Raw genomic sequence first — 20,014 nt, 5'->3', positions numbered from 1 at the left:
CTCTTCCCCTCCTTCTCCTTATTCTGTCTCTCTCTCTTCCCCTTCTTCTCCTTATTCTGTCTCTCTCTCTTCCCCCCTTCTCCTTATTCTCTCTCTCTCTCTCTTCCCCTCCTTCTCCTTATTCTCTCTCTCTCTCTCTCTTCCCCTCCTTCTCCTTATTCTCTCTCTCTCTCTCTCTTCCCCTCCTTCTCCTTATTCTCTCTGTCTTCCCCTTCTTCTCCTTATTCTGTCTCTCTCTCTTCCCCTCCTTCTCCTTATTCTCTCTCTCTCTCTTCCCCTCCTTCTCCTTATTCTGTCTCTTGCAGATCTTCCCTTGTTCCCTCCCTCCCTCAGCCCAGCCAGCTCGGGCCTCAACTCTTTGGGTCATTTTCTATATTTTATTCATGTGTTGGTAGTTGCTCATAGACTCATATGCCAGATATTGTTTCAGCATCAGAGCCGGTGCACCTACACACAAACAACTTTGTGGTAAAGAGATGTTTAATAACAGGAAATATTAATCCCATGTACAAATTGTGTCTTTGCATGACTTGTATCATCTTGAGGCAGGATGTTTCTGATATCCTTGAAGACTGTTGGGAAACTCTGCAAATAAAAGACAATAACACCCTCCCCCTCCACACACATTCTCACACCACACAATGTACACTTGGTCTTTCTTGTCCTCTGCTGCCCTCTTGTGTGTGGAGGAGGTACATTGCTGCAGCCTCTTTTGGCAATAAGTAGATTGGACATACTATGATCTGTGCTTCTGCACATGCTCACTCACAAACACACAAACACACCCTTACAAATACACACACATACTCACAAACACACTCACAAACACATGCCTAAAGCAGCTTGACTTAAGCTTTCTTTGGCTAATCTTGTGCTCCTTAATGCAACAGGCAGAGACAACATGACAGAGAGGCTGTCATTCTGCTCAGACAGGAGGGCTGCTGTCTGTCTGCTCAGACAGGAGGGCTGCTGTCAGTCTGCTCAGACAGGAGGGCTGCTGTCATTCTGCTCAGACAGGAGGGCTGCTGTCTGTCTGCTCAGACAGGAGGGCTGCTGTCAGTCTGCTCAGACAGGAGGGCTGCTGTCATTCTGCTCAGACAGGAGGGCTGCTGTCTGTCTGCTCAGACAGGAGGGCTGCTGTCATTCTGCTCAGACAGGAGGGCTGCTGTCTGTCTGCTCAGACAGGAGGGCTGCTGTCTGTCTGCTCAGACAGGAGGGCTGCTGTCTGTCTGCTCAGACAGGAGGGCTGCTGTCTGTCTGCTCAGACAGGAGGGCTGCTGTCTGTCTGCTCAGACAGGAGGGCTGCTGTCTGTCTGCTCAGACAGGAGGGCTGCTGTCTGTCTGCTCAGACAGGAGGGCTGCTGTCTGTCTGCTCAGACAGGAGGGCTGCTGTCAGTATTTTACATACTGGACATGTTCATTATGTTTGCACTTCAGCTCTACAAGTTTTCACCTTACTTAATTGTTTTGCATGTTTTGTACTATGATCCTCTGTGTTCCAAGTTTTAAATAGTACCTGACAATGTAGTATAAGGGTTTCCTGAAGAATGCTTTGTATTAACAATAATATTATTTTATTTGTATTATTATCATTACTGTATGATTTTAAATGATCTAATTTCAATGTCATAGGAAGACTGACATATTCTGTCTCAATCCCTCCTTTTCTTCCTCCTCATGCTATCTGCTCCTCCCTTTAATAAACCTGTCAGACCAAATCATCTGCTTCCTCCCAACCAAACTCAAACTAGTTTGCTACATGAACAAGTCAAAGTCTGTTCTACAGATTCACTGGGTGTCTCAGGCACCAGTGCAGGTTAGGTTCCTGTCTTGATATCTGCATCTCACCAATGTCACCTCTGCAGTGTCTCCCCTGTGCTGTGTGACTGAGGCCACACGTGGTGCATGGATGGGGCAGGCTTAGGAACACGTAGGTCGGGAGTGGCTGGTTGGGTGGATGATGTCTGAAACCCTCCCAGACGCTATATTTATCACTGGCACGGACACAGGGCTCTGAACCTCTGACTGGTGGAATGCTGTTCTCCAAGCAACGGTTGGTGCTGACACATTCACACACTGTCACACATACACACTGTCACACATACACACTCTCTCACTCTAATAACATATCAAACAGCCACACTAGGCCTACTAAGTCCTGTGAGTGTGCATATAATTTTTTTTGTTAATTGTTCCTTGGCCATACTATTAATTCTTTATTGTCAATTAAGTGTTCCATAGCTCAACAGTACGCCTTGTCACTGGTGATGATCAGGGGCGCCGTATAGGGGGGGGGGGGGGGGGGGGGGGGGGGGAGTTGGGACGATTCTAAGGGCCCCAGACTGACAGGGGCCCCCCAAAAATTTAAAAACTAAATTATAAAAATAAAAAAAACATTAATGGGGCCCGAAATTCCTGGCTGCGCCCCTGGCGATGATTTATCATTAAAGCAACATGAAGTGTAAAGGACCTGTTTCTGAAGTTGTTCCCTGTTTAACCAGTTTCCAGTGTTTCTTTTACAGCTTATAAAAAAACAAGGCAGATGACAGATAAGGTAAGAAGTTAAAGTAAAAACGGTAAAGGAAAGTTTGCAGGAATCCACAGAAACCTGATGATGAACACCACTTGACCGTTCGTCTTTCTTCAATGGAAATACATAACACACCACATAGAAATACAAGACTGCATAACTCCAATGATCTCTTTGTGGTAAATCAAAAAAGTTCCCTCACCATTGCTCAACATGTAAATAAATTCTTCAGAAGGGAAGGACAGAGGTTTTTGTCTAGGCGAGTCAAACTGCTTTGGTCACACCCTTCCCCGCCTGCGCTGCCCCCCTCCCTGAGCGAAGGATCTGCCCGCCATGTTGTGGGCTGAGTGGGGTTCACAGGGACCAGTGGAAGCGCAGACGTGTAAGCTTGTGCTAGGCTAGCTGGCTTGCTAACCATAGCAACAATACGCGAAGGCGCAACAAGCCTCATCCAACAAAAAAAACTCGTTATCCTCGAAATATCCTTGGCGTTTTACGAAATTTATTTCCTTAACGTATGGGTTTAAATCCCCGGAATTCCAGTTGTACCTCGAACAAGTTCCGAAGAATGGTAAGTCGCTCATTGTTTTGCCTAGAGGGGAGTCCAAACTCCTTGCGATGCTTCTTCGGCGACATCTCCACCAAGTACAGTCCCTAGCAACGTTAGCTACATAGCTTTGTTAGCCAGCTAGCTAGTCTGACCATTGTAAGGAACGGCTCATTTAGTGTGTTCTGGTGTCACTTGAGCTAATTGTTTGCCTGAACTGAATTTTAACTGTTTAGGCAAAGTGTAATTTGGTATTTGTCAGTTTGATTAACGTTTACTACTGCAGGTTTGACTTCTGAAAGCGCAGACTAGATATCAAGGACCATTTGCTGAGTTCATTCTAGCAACTTGCTAGCTAATAGATAACAAGCTAACGGTACTAGCTAAAGTTAGCTGGTTACCTGTGCATTGTTGGACCCATACGTTTGGAAATGTTCGCTTTTTGGTATCGTTTTCAAAAACAGTGGCAAGATAATTATCAATTGGCCAGATAAAGACATAGCTTGCGAAGCACACAAACAGCAGCTAGCAAGTTCAATGTCCTCAGTTTCGGTGAGATTGTTAAATGTCGGGGCAAGATGATTGAAAATGTGATTTGCTGTTGTTAGCAAGTAGCTGTTCAAAGAAACTTTTTGGTCGCATACAATTACCACAACTGGTGGTTAGCTAGATAGGTTAGTTGGTCTAAACGCTGCATGGTAGTTAAAACTATGTGGTTGCTTCAGAATTTGCTGAGCCGGACATTAGAAGGCATGAGTTGACGATCAATGTTCTGGGCATCTTCAGCGATAGTGGACAAGGAGCAAATCCATGGTTATTAATCTATTGACATACAAATGTACCCCCAGATATCTAACAGAGCTTGGGTTATAACTGTAAAAAAAAAAAACAAGCAAAAAAAACGCTAAATCTGAACGTAATAGCAGGTGTCGTCTAGCGGGTGTATGGCCTCGCGGCTTCAGTGAATGTGGGATCTGCCCTGTAGATGGCTGGTCTGGCGGAGAAACGGCTGGTGCTCTGATAAGAGCCAGAGTTGTGGAGGAGGCCTAGTAACACAGGCACACTACACAGACCCTGCCTGTGTGCAGGCTTCCTTGGCTGGGGAGGGAGGGAGGGGGGGTTGTTCCGGGGGGAGACAGGCGTTTCTCTCTTCCTCTTGTCTACTGTGTGAATAGGTGATTATAGCAGCAGATGTGTCATTAGGCTGGAGCGGTATTCACACTGATGCAGGGGAGAGGAGAGGGGGGAGGAGTTAGAGTCACATTTCAGAGCCTTTAAGTGAATTTACGGGATGTGCCAAGTTGTTTTGTTACCCCCCACCTCCCCCTACACCCCCGTCACCCCTGCCTTCTCCTCACCCTCATTCCTTCAGCTGCCTTTCCTCAGCATCACCAAGCAGGAAGCCCAGCCGACACACACACACACACACACACACACACACACACACACACACACACACACTACTACACTCAGAAGTAGGGTACTTGCATTAAAAACTTGATGGTGCTTTACCGTGAACATTTTACAGGATATTTACACCCAAACACACCCAACCACCCCCTAAAGAAGAGCTTGCCAGGAGGGCATGTGTGTGCATGCTGTCAGGGTTTCAGGTAACCCAGACAGGATGCATGTTACTGCCACAGCTCTCCCCTCTTCTCCCAGCTCTACTCCAGTCTCACTCCCCCTGCCTCTCACTCACTACCCAGGTCATGGCCCTGTGACAGGCATGTGAAGCCTCTGGGGTGAGTGGTTAGTAGGTTCCCCAGCTGTGTGAGTGTGTGTGTGCGGTACAGAGGAGAGCTGTGAGGGGAGCTCACATGTGGATCTACAGGAAGGGAGCTACAGGAAGTCAGGAGTGCTGAGGTGGCAGACAGACTTGCCCTATCACAGCTTCCAATCAGAGATGACGGGCATCCTCTCTTCCCACAGTCAATGCTGGTAACAGACAGAAACCTCACAGGGAAACAGCAGCCCAGTTCCTCAGATGGTGTATTGTGTTGAAGTGTCCCTAACCCTGGCTGCTGTTACAGTGGAAACGTTGCCTCTTCTTCCTTCCTCTATGTAGGCTTCACTCTTATTTACTGTCACTGTGTTGTGTTCCTCTGCCACAGAACTGACTCATCCTCTCTCTGTCTCTCTCTCTCGTGTTTCTAGGTGATGGCGTGGTTGTGTGTGCTGTCGGCTCCTGGCGTGTGGAGATGGTTTTAACAGACTCAGTTCTAGAGGACTCAGCAACACGTCACTGGGCTGGAGAGGCTTCCTAGCACACACACACAAAACAGAACATTCTATCACACACACACACCTCCCTCTTGAGAGTGTGTGAGCCTAACTCTCCTGTGTGAGAGAGCGTGTCTACCCGCTGCGTGTCCACCATCACCATTGCCGCCATGCCGAGCTCCACCATCCGGCGTCAGATGAAGAACATGGTCAACAACTACTCTGACGCCGAGAAGAAGGTGCGCGAGGCCACCTCCAATGACTCGTGGGGCCCCTCGTCCTCGCTGATGTCGGAGATCGCCGACCTGACCTACAACGTGGTGGCCTTCTCTGAGATCATGAGCATGATCTGGAAACGCCTCAACGACCATGGCAAGAACTGGCGCCACGTGTACAAGGCCCTGACCCTGCTGGACTACCTGATGAAGACGGGCTCGGAGCGCGTCGCACTGCAGTGCAAGGAGAACATCTTCGCCATCCAGACACTGAAGGACTTCCAGTACGTGGACCGGGATGGGAAGGACCAGGGCATCAACGTCCGGGAGAAGAGCAAGCAGCTGGTGGTGCTCCTCAAGGATGAAGACAGGCTCAAAGGAGAGAGGTCAGGAGGGGCTGCCTTGCACACCCCAGGAGATTATTATGGGATGGGTGGGCTATGACCAAACTGTTGTGTTGTGTGAGAAGGTTGGGGTTAGGTCCTCCCACTGTTAATGATACTGTGTGTGTCGGGAAAGAGCGTAGACCAATACACTGACCTGCTGTGTGTGTGTGTGTGTGTGCCAGGTCCCAGGCGTTGAAGACGAAGGAGCGCATGGCCCAGGTCTCCACCACGGGAGCTGCTGCCCAGATGGGCTTTGGCAGGGGCTCGTCCCAGCCCAACCTCTCCACCTCCTACTCTGAGGAGTACGGCAAGTCAGAGGGCTCGCCTGCTTCCTACCATGGCTGTAAGTATACTTTGTGGAGTCAGGACTACACACACACACACACACACACACACACACACACACATCAGACTTCTGTTCATGCTTCTGCCCTAGTTTGTGTAACTTTGGCCTAGAACTTGAGTGTAGCCCCTCCCCCTGGCTCTGGGCTGTACAAGCCTGCAGTAGGGGCACATTCCTGAGCTTTGGAGGCATGCACAGGCTGTGACACACACACACACGCACACACACACAGCCGAGGAGGATGTAGAGTTCACCCCCTCTTCCACATGACAGAATAATCTGTTTCTGGTCTCCTGAGAGCAACATGATCCTCCCTTCAGCATAGACAGGACAGATACGAGAGAGAGACACAGGGACAGTGACAGATAAGAGAGAGAGACACAGGGACAGTGACAGATAAGAGAGAGAGACACAGGGACAGTGACAGATAAGAGAGAGAGACACAGGGACAGTGACAGATAAGAGAGAGAGACACAGGGACAGTGACAGATAAGAGAGAGAGACACAGGGACAGTGACAGATAAGAGAGAGAGACACAGGGACAGTGACAGATAAGAGAGAGAGACACAGGGACAGTGACAGATAAGAGACACAGATCTTTCCTCTCTTCCACCTAATCCTTAATCTTCAGGTCACTGAATCCAAGCTCTTTGGTCCTGTGTCCGTCTGTGTGATCAATGTGATCACTGTCCCTGACCCTCACCTGTCTTGAATGAAGCTCCAACAGTCACCAGGACTGAGGTTTCACTCAGGGTGTTTCTGAAGGGAATATTTAGGATTCCAGTGGAAACTTCCTGGTATTGTCCGATCTGGGTGTGAATGAACCAACAGCTGAGTGACTGACTAGAGCTATTCAGAGTGTTTGTTGTCATTTCCTCAATTTTTAACCAACCAGTGCCAAACCCATGGCTGTGGCAGCCATGAGATCCAAATCAGCTTCACACCATCATCTTCCTGTAGTGGTGTCCGTCCCTGACCAATGCTACTCAGTGGTTCCAACCCCTGGGGATGAGAGACTCCATCAGGTTCACCCTGGGGGTCGGCTTCCAGGATGGAAGTCATCAGGGGTTGGTTCCTTCTAGGGGGAAGTGGGGCTGAAATGGCTCGTGTGGTGTATTTGTGTGCTGGGGCCCCTGGGGGGCAGGGAGAGCACCAGGAGGGCAGGGAGAGCACCAGGGTGGCAGGGAGAGCACCAGGGTGGCAGGAAGAGCACCAGGGGGGCAGGAAGAGCACCAGGAGGGCAGGAAGAGCACCAGGAGGGCAGGAAGAGCACCAGGAGGGCAGGGAGAGCACCAGGGGGGCAGGGAGAGCACCAGGAGGGCAGGAAGAGCACCAGGGTGGCAGGAAGAGCACCAGGAGGGCAGGAAGAGCACCAGGGTGGCAGGAAGAGCACCAGGAGGGCAGGGAGAGCACCAGGGTGACAGGAAGAGCACCAGGAGGGCAGGGAGAGCACCAGGGTGACAGGAAGAGCACCAGGAGGGCAGGAAGAGCACCAGGGTGACAGGAAGAGCACCAGGAGGGCAGGGAGAGCACCAGGGTGACAGGAAGAGCACCAGGAGGGCAGGGAGAGCACCAGGAGGGCAGGGAGAGCACCAGGGGGGCAGGGAGAGCACCAGGGTGGCAGGAAGAGCACCAGGGGTGGCAGGGAGAGCACCAGGAGGGCAGGAAGAGCACCAGGAGGGCAGGGAGAGCACCAGGAGGGCAGGGAGGGCAGGGAGAGCACCAGGAGGGCAGGGAGAGCACCAGGAGGGCAGGAAGAGCACCAGGGGGGCAGGGAGAGCAGGAAGAGCACCAGGAGGGCAGGGAGAGCACCAGGGGGGCAGGAAGAGCACCAGGGTGGCAGGGAGAGCACCAGGAGGGCAGGGAGAGCACCAGGAGGGCAGGAAGAGCACCAGGAGGGCTGGTCTGGGGCAGTTGATCAGGTTTCCCTGCTGTGAGTTTGGGGGTGAGGGTTGTTCTGTAGGTAGTCGTCCTCTGACCTCATACTTCTGCTCCTCGTGTCATCATCTCTGTCTGCTTAGTGAAGGATGGCTCAGCTACTGCAAGGGTCTGGGTTTTCTGTTCTTTGGTTGGCTCCTGTATGTATGTGTGTGTGTGTGTGTGTGTGTGTGTCCCATGCTGTCTCCAGAGATCTGTGTGGGAGCATGTCTCCACTAGTCCTTTATTTTAAGATGTGCATTAAGAGACACAAAGGGAGAGACTAGAGCGAGAGAGAGAGCGAGCGAGAGAGAACGAGAGAGAGCGAGCGAGAGAGAGAGAGAGAGGGACAGAGAGGGAGAGGGAGAGCGCATTGAAACACCAAGCAGAAGGAAGGAAGGAGGGCAGGGCAGAAACACAGACTTGTGATGTCATCATGCTCTGTCATCTCCTCCCCCGCCTTGGTTTCTATGGAAACCAACACTGTCACATTTTCCATTTTCAACACACTATCAGTTTCCAGGAAATCAACTGTAAACATGATGAAACACACACACACCATGGTGATTGTCCTTCATTGTGTCAGTCAGTACATATGTCTTACAAACATCGCCTACGCCTCTTGTTCAATGGACATACCCTCTCCCAGTGGAACACACAGACAGAGAGATGCTGTGTGTGTGTGTGTGTGTTGCAGCCACGTCTCCGGCGCCGGGCTCAGAGCTGGAGCAGGCCCGCCCACAGACCAGCGGGGAGGAGGAGCTGCAGCTGCAGCTGGCCCTGGCCATGAGCAGAGAGGCTGCAGAACAGGTACACACACACACACACACTCCTGTCCCATCAGATGTTTAGTGAAAGGATGTAAAACAAAGAATACATTCTCCCTCAATCTCTCTCTCTCTCTCTCTCTCTCTCTCTCTCTCTCTCTCTCTCTCTCTCTCTCTCTCTCTCTCTCTCTCTCTCTCTCTCTCTCTCTCTCTCTCTCCCTCCCTCCCTCCTCTCTCTCTCTCTCTCTCTCTCTCTCTCTCTCTCTCTCTCTCTCTCTCTCTCTCTCTCTCTCTCTCTCTCTCTCTCTCTCTCTCTCTCTCTCTCTCTCTCTCTCTCTCTCCCTCCTCAGGAGGAGCGTATCCGTCGGGGGGATGATCTGAGACTACAGATGGCTTTGGAGGAGAGCAAGAAAGGACCTTCCACTGAACCTGGTTCTGCCAAACTGGCCAAGAAGAAGAGGGAGGTACACACACACAGAGGAAACTGACTCAGTCATAATAGGACTGATATTTTCCCTCTGCTTCCCGCCTGTCTGTCAGGCCAGTTTCCCATCATTAGGGTGGCCCTGCCCCCAAGCCCTGCCCCCAGGCCCCGCCCCCCAGGCCCTACCCCCCAGGCCCTACCCCCCAGGCCCCGCCCCCAGGCCCCGCCCCCAGGCCCTACCCCCCAGGCCCCGCCCCCAGGCCCTACCCCCCAGGCCCCGCCCCCCAGGCCCCGCCCCCAGGCCCTACCCCCCAGGCCCCGCCCCCCAGGCCCTACCCCCCAGGCCCCGCCCCCAGGCCCTACCCCCCAGGCCCGTATAGGGAAGCAACCACAGCTCTCACGATCCCCCACTCTGTGTTTTTGCACAAATTGTTCAATTCTAATGATGTCCTCCTATGATGTCATAGGAATAAATAAAAACAAGTAGTAGTGTTTTTTCTAAGGTTTTTGGTGTGTGATGAAGGAGGTGATTATGTGCTGATGGTTAACATCTGGTCGCTCAGCCATCTGGGGAGTCAGATGGCTGAGCGGTGAGGGAGTCGGGCTAGTAATCAGAAGGTTGCCGGATCGATTCCCCGCCGTGCCAAAAGACGTTGTGTCCTTGGGCAAGGCACTTCACCCTACTTGCCTCGGGGGGAATGTCCCTGTACTTACTGTAAGTCGCTCTGGATAAGAGCGTCTGCTAAATGACTAAATGTAAATGGTCAGTATGGTGATGACGTACCCAGTGTGTCCCAGGCGTTATGCACCAAGATGATGCTGCTCACAGTGTCAACAGGGAGACCTGGAGCTAGCTCGAGGCTAGACCCCGAGGTTAGACCACGAGGCTAGACCACGAGGCTAGACCCCGAGGTTAGACCACGAGGCTAGACCCCGAGGTTAGACCACGAGGCTAGACCCCGAGGTTAGACCACGAGGCTAGACCCCGAGGTTAGACCACGAGGCTAGACCCCGAGGTTAGACCCCGAGGTTAGACCACGAGGTTAGACCCCGAGGTTAGACCACGAGGCTAGACCACGAGGCTAGACCCCGAGGTTAGACCACGAGGCTAGACCCCGAGGTTAGACCACGAGGTTAGACCACGAGGTTAGACCACGAGGCTAGACCACAAGGCTAGACCCCGAGGCTAGACCCCGAGGCTAGACCATGCCTGCTCAGTCCTGCTCCTGGAGAGATCCCATCCTGCTCAGTCTGATTCAGATCATGATGTGGTTGAGGAAGAGGATCAGGTTTGGGTTGGGGTCAGGTTCCAGCTGAAAGTGCAGTTAAGGAAACTTGTGTAACATTGTCACAGACCTGTCTGGCTGGATGCTAACTTTACCTCTCTGCATTCCTCTCTCCCTCTGTTCCCTGTCTCCCTGTCCCCCCCCCGCCCCCCCTCTCTCTTGCCCCCTGCTGGGTGTCCAGCCTCAGTCTTCTCTCATGGACCTGATGGATGTTCCAGAGGGAGAGTCCAGGCCAGAGCCCTGGGGAGCAGGGGCAGCTGCCCCAGACCCCTGGCAGTCCTATGGTACGCACACACACACACACACACACACAGAGTGTGTGATAGTGTGTGATAGAGTGCAGGAACTGGGGTGCGTGACTTGCTGTGTTTGTGTCACCAGCAGCTCTTAGCAGTGGGCCTCTTAGTAGGAATGCTGCTGTACCTGCTCTGTCACATAACTCCACTGAAGAGGGTGGAGGGAGGGACAGGTGGAGGGAGGAGGGAGGGGTGGAGTGAGGAAGGGACAGGTGGAGGGAGGAGGGAGGGGTGGAGTGAGGAAGGGACAGGTGGAAGGAGGAGGGAGGGGTGGAGAAAGGAAAATCTTGAGGATGACTGAAGGAGAGAAAAGCCTGCTGTGTCTTGTACAGTGTGTTAACTGAGTGTGTGTGTGACTGGACTGGCCTCTCATCCCTTGCCCTCCCTCTCCTCACAGGTGCAGCTCCCAAGCCTGCAGCACCAGTGGACCCCTGGGGACCCCCCTCCTCCTCCTCTGCTCCCCCCATAAAGAGCAGTGATCCCTGGGGAAGCAACTCTGCTTCTGGCCCTGACCCCTGGAACTCCAATAGAGGGACAGGTACACACAGGCATCATAAAGGCATATCATAACACTCAAACAATATCCTCTCATAAATGGAAGCAGACTCTAACCCACAGGTGTGTGTGACGTTCACAGGTAGCTTTGACCTGTTCGGTGTGTCTAACGGTACGTCTACAGAGGACAGCCAGATCCTCTATCCTCACTGTCACTCACCTGTCCTCACTGTCACTCACTGTCACTCACCTGTCCTCACTGTCACTCACCTGTCCTCACTGTCACTCACTGTCACTCACTGTCACTCACTGTCACTCACTGTCACTCACTGTCACTCACTGTCACTCACCTGTCCTCACTGTCACTCACTGTCACTAACCTGTCCCCACTGTCACTCACCTGTCCTCACTGTCACTCACTGTCACTCACCTGTCCCCACTGTCACTCACCTGTCCCCACTGTCACTCACCTGTCCTCACTGTCACTCACTGTCACTCACTGTCACTCACTGTCACTCACCTGTCCCCACTGTCACTCACCTGTCCCCACTGTCACTCACCTGTCCCCACTGTCACTCACCTGTCCTCACTGTCACTCACCTGTCCCCACTGTCACTCACCTGTCCTCACTGTCACTCACTGTCACTCACCTGTCCCCACTGTCACTCACCTGTCCTCACTGTCACTCACCTGTCCTCACTGTCCCCACTGTCACTCACCTGTCCCCACTGTCACTCACCTGTCCTCACTGTCACTCACTGTCACTCACCTGTCCCCACTGTCACTCACCTGTCCTCACTGTCACTCACTGTCACTCACCTGTCCCCACTGTCACTCACCTGTCCTCACTGTCACTCACCTGTCCTCACTGTCACTCACCTGTGCTCCTCTGCTAACCCTAGTCCACCTTCCCTCTCCACCTGCCCACTCTGTGTCAGCTAGTGTGAGTGTTTTGACTTTGTGTAAGTAAGTAAGTAAGACTTTATTTATATAGCACATTTCATACAGGAATTGCAGCTCAAGGTGCTTTACATAAAATCAACAAAAACAATAATACAAGTGATAAAAGTAATAGATTGAAGTGTGTGTGTGTGTTGGTCCAGGTGACGGTGGAGGCGTGTCATCCCTACCCTCCCAGAGCAGAGGAGGAGGGGGCAGCCTCAGTATGGACCTGTTTGACCCCCTGCCCAGCAGCAGCGCCACACGCAAGACCCCTGAGTCCTTCCTGGGGCCCAACGCCGCCCTGGTCAACCTGGATTCCCTGATCTGCAAGCCCCCCCAGCCAGCCCCCACCGTCAACCCCTTCCTGGCCTCCGCAGGTACACACACAGCCTGGCTCCTTGTATCACACTTGGCCTTGCTGCTGTCTGGGGCTGCTGGACGTGACACTGGAAGCTTGAGCCAGACTAGCAGACACAGCAGGAACTCCCAGCCAGACAAGCAGACACAGTAGGAACTCCCAGCCAGACAAGCAGACACAGTAGGAACTCCCAGCCAGACTAGCAGACACAGCAGGAACTCCCAGCCAGACTAGCAGACACAGCAGGAACTCCCAGCCAGACAAGCAGACACAGCAGGAACTCCCAGCCAGACTAGCAGACACAGCAGGAACTCCCAGTCAGACTAGCAGACACAGCAGGAACTCCCAGCCAGACTAGCAGACACAGCAGGAACTCCCAGCCAGACTAGCAGACACAGCAGGAACTCCCAGCCGGACTAGCAGACACAGTAGGAACTCCCAGCCAGACTAGCAGACACAGCAGGAACTCCCAGCCAGACTAGCAGACACAGCAGGAACTCCCAGCCAGACTAGCAGACACAGTAGGAACTCCCATCCAGACTAGCAGACACAGCAGGAACTCCCAGCCGGACTAGCAGACACAGCAGGAACTCCCAGCTGGACTAGCAGACACAGTAGGAACTCCCAGCCAGACTAGCAGACACAGTAGGAACTCCCAGCCAGACTAGCAGACACAGCAGGAACTCCCAGCCAGACTAGCAGACACAGTAGGAACTCCCAGCCAGACTAGCAGACTTAGCAGGAACTCCCAGCCAGACTAGCAGACACAGCAGGAACTCCCAGCCAGACTAGCAGACACAGTAGGAACTCCCAGCCAGACTAGCAGACACAGCAGGAACTCCCAGCCAGACTAGCAGACACAGCAGGAACTCCCAGCCAGACTAGCAGACACAGCAGGAACTCCCAGCCAGACTAGCAGACACAGCAGGAACTCCCAGCCAGACTAGCAGACACAGCAGGAACTCCCAGCCAGACTAGCAGACACAGCAGGAACTCCCAGCCAGACTAGCAGACACAGCAGGAACTCCCAGCCAGACTAGCAGACACAGCAGGAACTCCCAGCCAGACTAGCAGACACAGTAGGAACTCCCAGCCAGACTAGCAGACTTAGCAGGAACTCCCAGCCAGACTAGCAGACACAGCAGGAACTCCCAGCCAGACTAGCAGACACAGCAGGAACTCCCAGCCAGATTAGCAGACACAGTAGGAACTCCCAGCCGGACTAGCAGACACAGTAGGGTTAGGGTTAGTAGGAACTCCCAGCCAGACGACCTTGACCCTCCACTCTGTCTAACCCTGCCTCCTCTCCACAGGTTCCGCTCCCGCGCCGGCCGCCCAGGCCAATCCCTTCCAGCTCAGCCAGCCAGTCCCTCCCACCCTCAACCAGCTGCGCGTCAGCCCCATGCCCCTGGGCTTTGGAAGCATGGCGGAGCCCCTGGCCCTGTCCTCCCTGCCCCCCCAGCCCATCAGCATGGTGCCTGTGGGGGGCCGCATGATGCCAGGCGTGGGGGTGCCAGGGGCCCTCCCTGCCTCCATGTCCATGCCCCAGCCCCTCATGAGCAGCAGCCTGGGCCCCCAGGGAGCCCAGCCGCCCGGAACCACCAACCCCTTCCTGCTGTGAGGTGGGGGAGGGCTAACCCCTTCCTGCCCTGTCTCTGCCCTACAAGCTGCCCAGTCACCTGCGCCCTCATACAGTGTCACTCTCCGGAGACTTGTTGGACTAGCAGTGGTGTTTACAGTTTTTATATGAGCAGAGAGAAAACTGTCTCTCCTCCACCTCCTGTCCTTTCTCTGTCTCTCTCTCTGTCTGTCTCTCTCTCTCTGTCTTTCTCTGTCTCTCTCTCTGTCTCTCTCTCTGTCTCTCTCTCTGTCTCTTTCTCTGTCTCTCTCTCTCTCTGTCTCTCTCTCTGTCTCTCTCTCTGTCTCTTTCTCTGTCTCTCTCTCTGTCTCTTTCTCTGTCTCTCTCTCTGTCTCTCTCTCTGTCTCTCTCTCTGTCTCTTTCTCTGTCTCTCTCTCTCTCTGTCTCTCTCTCTGTCTCTCTCTCTGTCTCTCTCTCTGTCTCTTTCTCTGTCTCTCTCTCTGTCTCTTTCTCTGTCTCTCTCTCTGTCTCTCTCCTCCACCCAGGCCCCCCCCCCATCCCCAGGGAGCATGAGAGCTGCAGAGCTCACTCATCTACTAATGCTAGTCTGTCTGGGAGCAGGTTATGTATTTACTCTAAGCTAACCTTTTTATTACCCCAACCAGCTGTGTGTGTGTGTGTGTGTGTGTGTGTGTGTATGTATGTATGTATGCCAGTGTGTGTTGGTGCTTATACACTGTGTGTATTCCAGTAGGCTTCAGTTTAGACTGTGTGTGTGTAGGACTGTGGATGTGGAGGAGGTTACAGTTAGGTAGGTGTGTGTGTGTGTTACAGCTGACTGTGTGTGTTATTAAGCAGGGATTTTGCACATGTTTCTTTCTGTGACTGTTGGCTCACCGCTGGTCCTTAGCCGGAGAGAGAGCAAGGTCGTGACCCCCGGTACTGCTCCCAACTCTTTGAGGTCACTGCCGAGGTCTGACACGCTCCGACCCTCCACATGAACTCTGACCCCCCCCCCCCCAGAGGTCAACAACCACAAGAACTGTAAACTTGACATCACTGTGAGGAAGACCTGCCATCTGGGTGTGTCAGGGAGGACTGGGGTGCAAGTCCAGTCCTCCCCCTGCACTGCCTGCCTGCCTGCTTCCTGGCTAGCTGTGACTGAGGGGAGCACAGCGGTATTGTGGGAACTGCCCCTCCCCAATCACCCCTGATCAGTATTGAACACGGGGGCGTTTTTCTGAACCCAGCTTAGTGATGCAACACCTCCCTCCAGACCCTGTGGTGTCACACGTTCCTGCCCTCCTCTCCAGGCTGTACAGGCCAGGGGCTGTGGGGGGGTTCTACGGGGTCAAAGGGCAGGATGCGGCAAGGACGCACCACAGAGGAGCTGCCTTCTGCTCAGAGGTGTTCATGTAGGCCGTGCTGATGACTTCACATCAGGTTTGAATCTTATTGTTGTTTGTATAACCATGATCATGTATCCTTCAGTAATATCTGCTCATTTGTCTCGATGTCTGTCGGTGTCTGTATCTGCCTGTGTGTGTGTGTGTCTAGCTGTTTGGAACCTTCAAGTGTTCTTTAACAAACCTGCCAGAGCAAGCCCAGTAGAGGAGACCTTGAGGTGATATCTGCTGGTACTATAGGCCTCGTTCTCTCCCGCTCTCTCTTCCTCTCTCTCTGCCCCACCTCTCTCTATCTCCATAGAGCAGTATTCCTAGAGGGTGGAGTAACATTCAGGCAGTGTGTGCATGTTTCCACTCTTTGCCGTTGCTGCGTGTGAGATCTTGAGTGTTTACGAGGTGTGATCAGTCCACTGCATCGTGGGTCAGATCTGGGCCCCAAGTGGATTCACGTTACGTTGGCTAATCTGCCTGCAAGTACATTAGCCATCAAACACACACACACCCTAATCCTAAAGACAGGTGTCTGCACACAGGGGTGGTTGGATGAGGTGACTCTGAGCAACAGTATATGACACATGCAGGACAACAGAGCTGCCATGTCTTATTGTCTTTACTTCATGTTTATTAGTTATGTTTTATTTTCCTCCTAAATGTAGAGTCCATAGTCGAGCCTTCCTGTTTCAGGGCTGTACACTAGCTAAGCCATGTATCACTCTTCTCAAATGCTCTCTCTCTCTCCCCATCAGCCTGTACATGTCTCTCTTCCTCTGTGGTTATATAGTACTACTCTATAAGCACAAGCCTTTTTCTCTCCAGTTGTTCCCAAAGTCACAGGAAGTCTGTGATTTCTAATTAGTTATTTTATTCTTTGTAAACATTGTTATTCTTATTACCCTAACATGTAGAAACTCTCCATCAATCCCTGCCATAGGATCCAGTTTTTTTCTTATATTACTTCCCTGTTCAGAAATCACTTTGTGAAGGGTTCCCATGGTTTTCTCTGGGTGAGCTAGTGCCCTCTCCTGGTCAGCTGTGGTGCTACAGCCAAGTGGCCAGCCCCCAGCAGACCGCCCTCATCTCTCAGGCCAGGGTGATGCTCCTCAGACCACACACCGTTAAGCAACATTTAAATATGCAAACATTACAAATAATTTGATAAAAAAAAAAAAAAAAACTTAACGCTTGTGGTTGTGCGTTTAGTTTTGCCGAAGAGTCTTCTGGAATATATCTCAGTGTGTGCTAAGTAGCTCCTCTGTCTCAGTGCTTTGTTAGGGTTTTATCATGGAGGACTAACGTGTACTTGAGCATAAACATGTCTGTATGAGCATTTATGGTCCAGTCTGTCTGTACATGTACCATAACCCCAGGAGCAGGCTGCTTTTTATGGATATGTGCTCAACTCTTTGGCATTATAACTGTATAATATAATTTATCATTTGTACTATTGTAACATCATGTTCTGTACCTTATCTGTGTACTGGTTTTTTGTAGAAGAGTCACAGTGTGGTATTTTAACACCCTCTAAAACTGCAGCAAGTCACAACGAACTAGCTGCAAAACATCCAAATAAAAAGTCTGACTTCAGCTATGGTACTGCCCTGTGTGCATGACTGGAGCACAGTGGTTTCCAGCCCCACTCACCAAAGACATCACAGGAAACCCTTTCATGAATTACAGTACCAATGTATTATAAATATACAAAAATACAAAACTACAAGCACACCATGGACAGTCAGCTAGAGTCCTCAGGATCAGCCTGATCCACGAGCACACCTGCAACATACATACATACATACATACATACATACATACATACATTAAATCTCGTCTGACTGGTTCTCGCCACATGTCCATAGTCCCTTAGTGAAGTGTTATTGAGTCACTCTTGCAGTGTCCATGGTTGTGTGTGAAGGCCTATTCCAGTCACCATCCTTTGCAGTGTGTTTCTTTTACATTACAGGCTGTACAGCTGCTCTCCTGCTGCCTGCGTTGCTGAAGCCGTGTGTGTGTGCACACCATCTGTAGGTGTTGTGTCATAGCCCAGTCTCTTCATGTCTTTGGTGATGATGTTGAATGACAGCGTGACGAAACCCTGCGAGCGAACCCTGGTCACTGAGAGAGAGATCAGTTACACCACTCAGTTAACACTGATTAGCAGTTTCAACACACACACACACAGAGATAATCCCTTACACAAACTCGCAAACACAAGCGCACACATCCTACACACCTTCTCGTCCCTCCCCCTGCGCCACCACTTTAGGATCTGTGTACTCTGGACGTCTTCCCAGCAGCCAGCTGGTGAACACAGACAGACACAGGAACACAGTCAGACAGAGGTACACAGTCAGACACAGGAACAGTCAGCTAGCTTACCTAGTGAATTTCTGTAGCCTGGATGTAGACTCAGGAACAAACATGGGGATGGTTCTTGTGTGTCTGAGAGGGATGGGAGAGATGAGTTAGAGGCTGAGGAGGAGGAGGAGGAGGAGGAGGAGGAGGAGGAGGGGACAGATGGGGAGCAGGAGATACTGACTGTCCTGGTGTGAAGGGGATGTGCGTGGCTCCGTAACCTCTCACCACATCATTACCAAACACATCAGGTCCATACACGCTCACCACCACCTGAGGCCCTGCAGCACACACACACACACCGTCAACACGCGTTCACAGGATAAATACATGAGAAAGAGATTGAGTGTGTTCCTCTGTTTGTTCCTCACAGCCAAAGGGGTTGGTGCTCTTGAAGGTAATCTCCAGAGGGAAGTTCCACACCAGCCTGTGAGGAGATTCTCTCCCTTTAGATGTAATCTGAGAAATGCCCTCTTCTAAGCCCTACAGAGAGAGAGGAGTTCGAGAGGTTGACGAGGGGGAGAGAGCGCTGATCCTGCCTCCGCATATGATGATATTGACACAGTCTTAGTCCAGTCTGCTGCAGGTACTCACAGATGTGGGAGCCCAGTCGTGTCCGTAGACGAAGCAGTATTTGCAATACAGGTCGTCATACTCTAGAAACTTATAGACAAACCACAGACAATATGACCTTACCCTGTCTAGCTAACTGTTGATCAAGTCAACGCAAGTAATTTGGCTACATTGTGGTTAAATGTTGTAATGTCTTAGCTAAATGACAAACTAAGACAGTTCAGTTAGATAGTACCATGTCTATGCTACTATACTGGTAGCTACAGCTACAGGACAAACACTGACTCGCAAGCGCCACTCACATTCGCTCCTTCAATTTGTCCGTTGATCATAAGTAGAAACACCGATGGGTTATTTATAGCCATCTCCGCGTCACAGTATCTCCTTCACACCAAAAGGTATTGCGATCGAAAAAGTAGTTTATTCCAATTTCGACTTAATGTTCTCCTGATATAGAGCTAACAGGCTAATTATTGCGCTAGCTTGCTAGCTAGCGTCTCAAATGCTCTAACCCGTTGCCAGGACGCAGTACCTACGAGTCGTTGTAAGGACCAAACTAGTCACGGGCATTACAACTTTTGATAATTGTTTTTCCAGTAGGGGGTGGCCATGAGCTAAGAAATTGATGCGAAAAAGGACAGTGTGATATTACATTTCTAAACCGACGGAAGATATTTAGTGGGTTCTGCAAATAGTAGATATAACCTCATCCCCTTTGTCTTTTCCTTCCTCCCTGGCAGGTCTCCCCTGGTCTTTGAATCTGACCTGTCAGCCATTTCCGACAAAACCAGACCCCTGGGCTCTCACTGCGTTGCATGGTTTAGGCCAGACCCTCGCCCCTCGTCTTAAGGCAATGGCCCTGCTGGATGTTGGTGTTATTGCATTTCCGATTAGGTACCCGACTTGTCCGGTCGATTTTATCAAAATATCCAATCTACTATCTCCCTCAAAAATCGTTGTTCTATTCCCGAACCTGGCCCGTACTACTAGCTTTTTCATAGAATCATTTTTCCAGATTTTTGCTAAATGGGTAAACTCTCCTTAAACAGGCTCTGTTATAGTCATAGGCTATACGTTCTGGCTACCTAGTCAGGTATTAACCAACTAATTACTCGCTAGACAAGAGTTCAATTGGAAACACATCAAACCGTATTTCCAACACACTTGTTTTATTTTAGTTTTCAAAATAAATGTAAAGCTTATTTACGTTTTTTTCTACACTTTCACGCTTTGTATTTTGAAGTGTAAAGAAGCAGCAACAAATGTATGTTGTATGCTTTTTAATACAACAGCTTTTTAAATACTTAAATAATAAGTACATATTGAAATATAAAAAGACATACCAGTTGAAAAATGTAAGTACACTTATGAAAAT

The 20,014-nt window shown here is 51.2% G+C and overlaps 2 protein-coding genes across 3 annotated transcripts; one reads left to right on the top strand and one right to left on the bottom strand.

The window, feature by feature from the left end:
* Window positions 1-2,683: 2,683 nt before the first annotated feature.
* Window positions 2,684-17,298, top strand: epn2 (epsin 2). Of its 2 annotated transcripts, XR_014731778.1 has the most exons (11): window positions 2,684-3,101; window positions 5,235-5,901; window positions 6,084-6,244; window positions 8,859-8,971; window positions 9,279-9,392; window positions 10,820-10,922; window positions 11,332-11,472; window positions 11,572-11,601; window positions 12,533-12,748; window positions 14,043-15,751; window positions 15,866-17,298. XR_014731778.1 is itself a non-coding variant. In XM_084677991.1 (10 exons), the coding sequence occupies exons 2-10, from the start codon at window positions 5,471-5,473 to the stop codon at window positions 14,348-14,350; spliced, it is 1,617 nt and encodes a 538-aa protein (XP_084534117.1). In that variant the 5' UTR covers window positions 2,684-3,101; window positions 5,235-5,470; the 3' UTR covers window positions 14,351-17,298. The 2 variants fall into 2 exon arrangements, 1 of the variants encoding a protein (XP_084534117.1); XM_084677991.1 differs by having other exon boundaries at window positions 14,043-17,298.
* A 78-nt stretch (window positions 17,299-17,376) lies between these two features.
* Window positions 17,377-19,181, bottom strand: b9d1 (B9 protein domain 1). The gene is made up of 7 exons (XM_084677992.1): window positions 18,942-19,181; window positions 18,661-18,729; window positions 18,438-18,549; window positions 18,251-18,347; window positions 18,091-18,153; window positions 17,945-18,012; window positions 17,377-17,826 (listed from the first exon to the last, which is right to left on the bottom strand). The coding sequence occupies exons 1-7, from the start codon at window positions 19,002-19,004 to the stop codon at window positions 17,669-17,671; spliced, it is 630 nt and encodes a 209-aa protein (XP_084534118.1). The 5' UTR covers window positions 19,005-19,181; the 3' UTR covers window positions 17,377-17,668.
* Between the last annotated feature and the right edge of the window lie 833 nt (window positions 19,182-20,014).

This window comes from Hypomesus nipponensis, chromosome 17 (assembly GCF_054491055.1).
Source record: "Hypomesus nipponensis isolate SF chromosome 17, ASM5449105v1, whole genome shotgun sequence".
Taxonomy (NCBI): Eukaryota; Metazoa; Chordata; class Actinopteri; order Osmeriformes; family Osmeridae; genus Hypomesus; species Hypomesus nipponensis.
This window is presented reverse-complemented; position numbering and strand designations above follow the sequence as displayed.

Coding starts and splice junctions, on each gene's coding strand:
- b9d1 (XM_084677992.1), bottom strand. CDS start 19,004: ATGGCTATAAATAACCCATCGGTGTTTCTACTTATGATCAACGGACAA. Junction 18,348..18,437: donor GAGCACCAACCCCTTTGGCT/GTGAGGAACAAA, acceptor TGTGTGCTGCAG/GGCCTCAGGTGGTGGTGAGC. Junction 17,827..17,944: donor GCAGGGGGAGGGACGAGAAG/GTGTGTAGGATG, acceptor TCTCTCTCTCAG/TGACCAGGGTTCGCTCGCAG.
- epn2 (XM_084677991.1), top strand. CDS start 5,471: ATGCCGAGCTCCACCATCCGGCGTCAGATGAAGAACATGGTCAACAAC. Junction 6,245..8,858: donor GCCTGCTTCCTACCATGGCT/GTAAGTATACTT, acceptor TGTGTGTTGCAG/CCACGTCTCCGGCGCCGGGC. Junction 9,393..10,819: donor TGGCCAAGAAGAAGAGGGAG/GTACACACACAC, acceptor CTGGGTGTCCAG/CCTCAGTCTTCTCTCATGGA.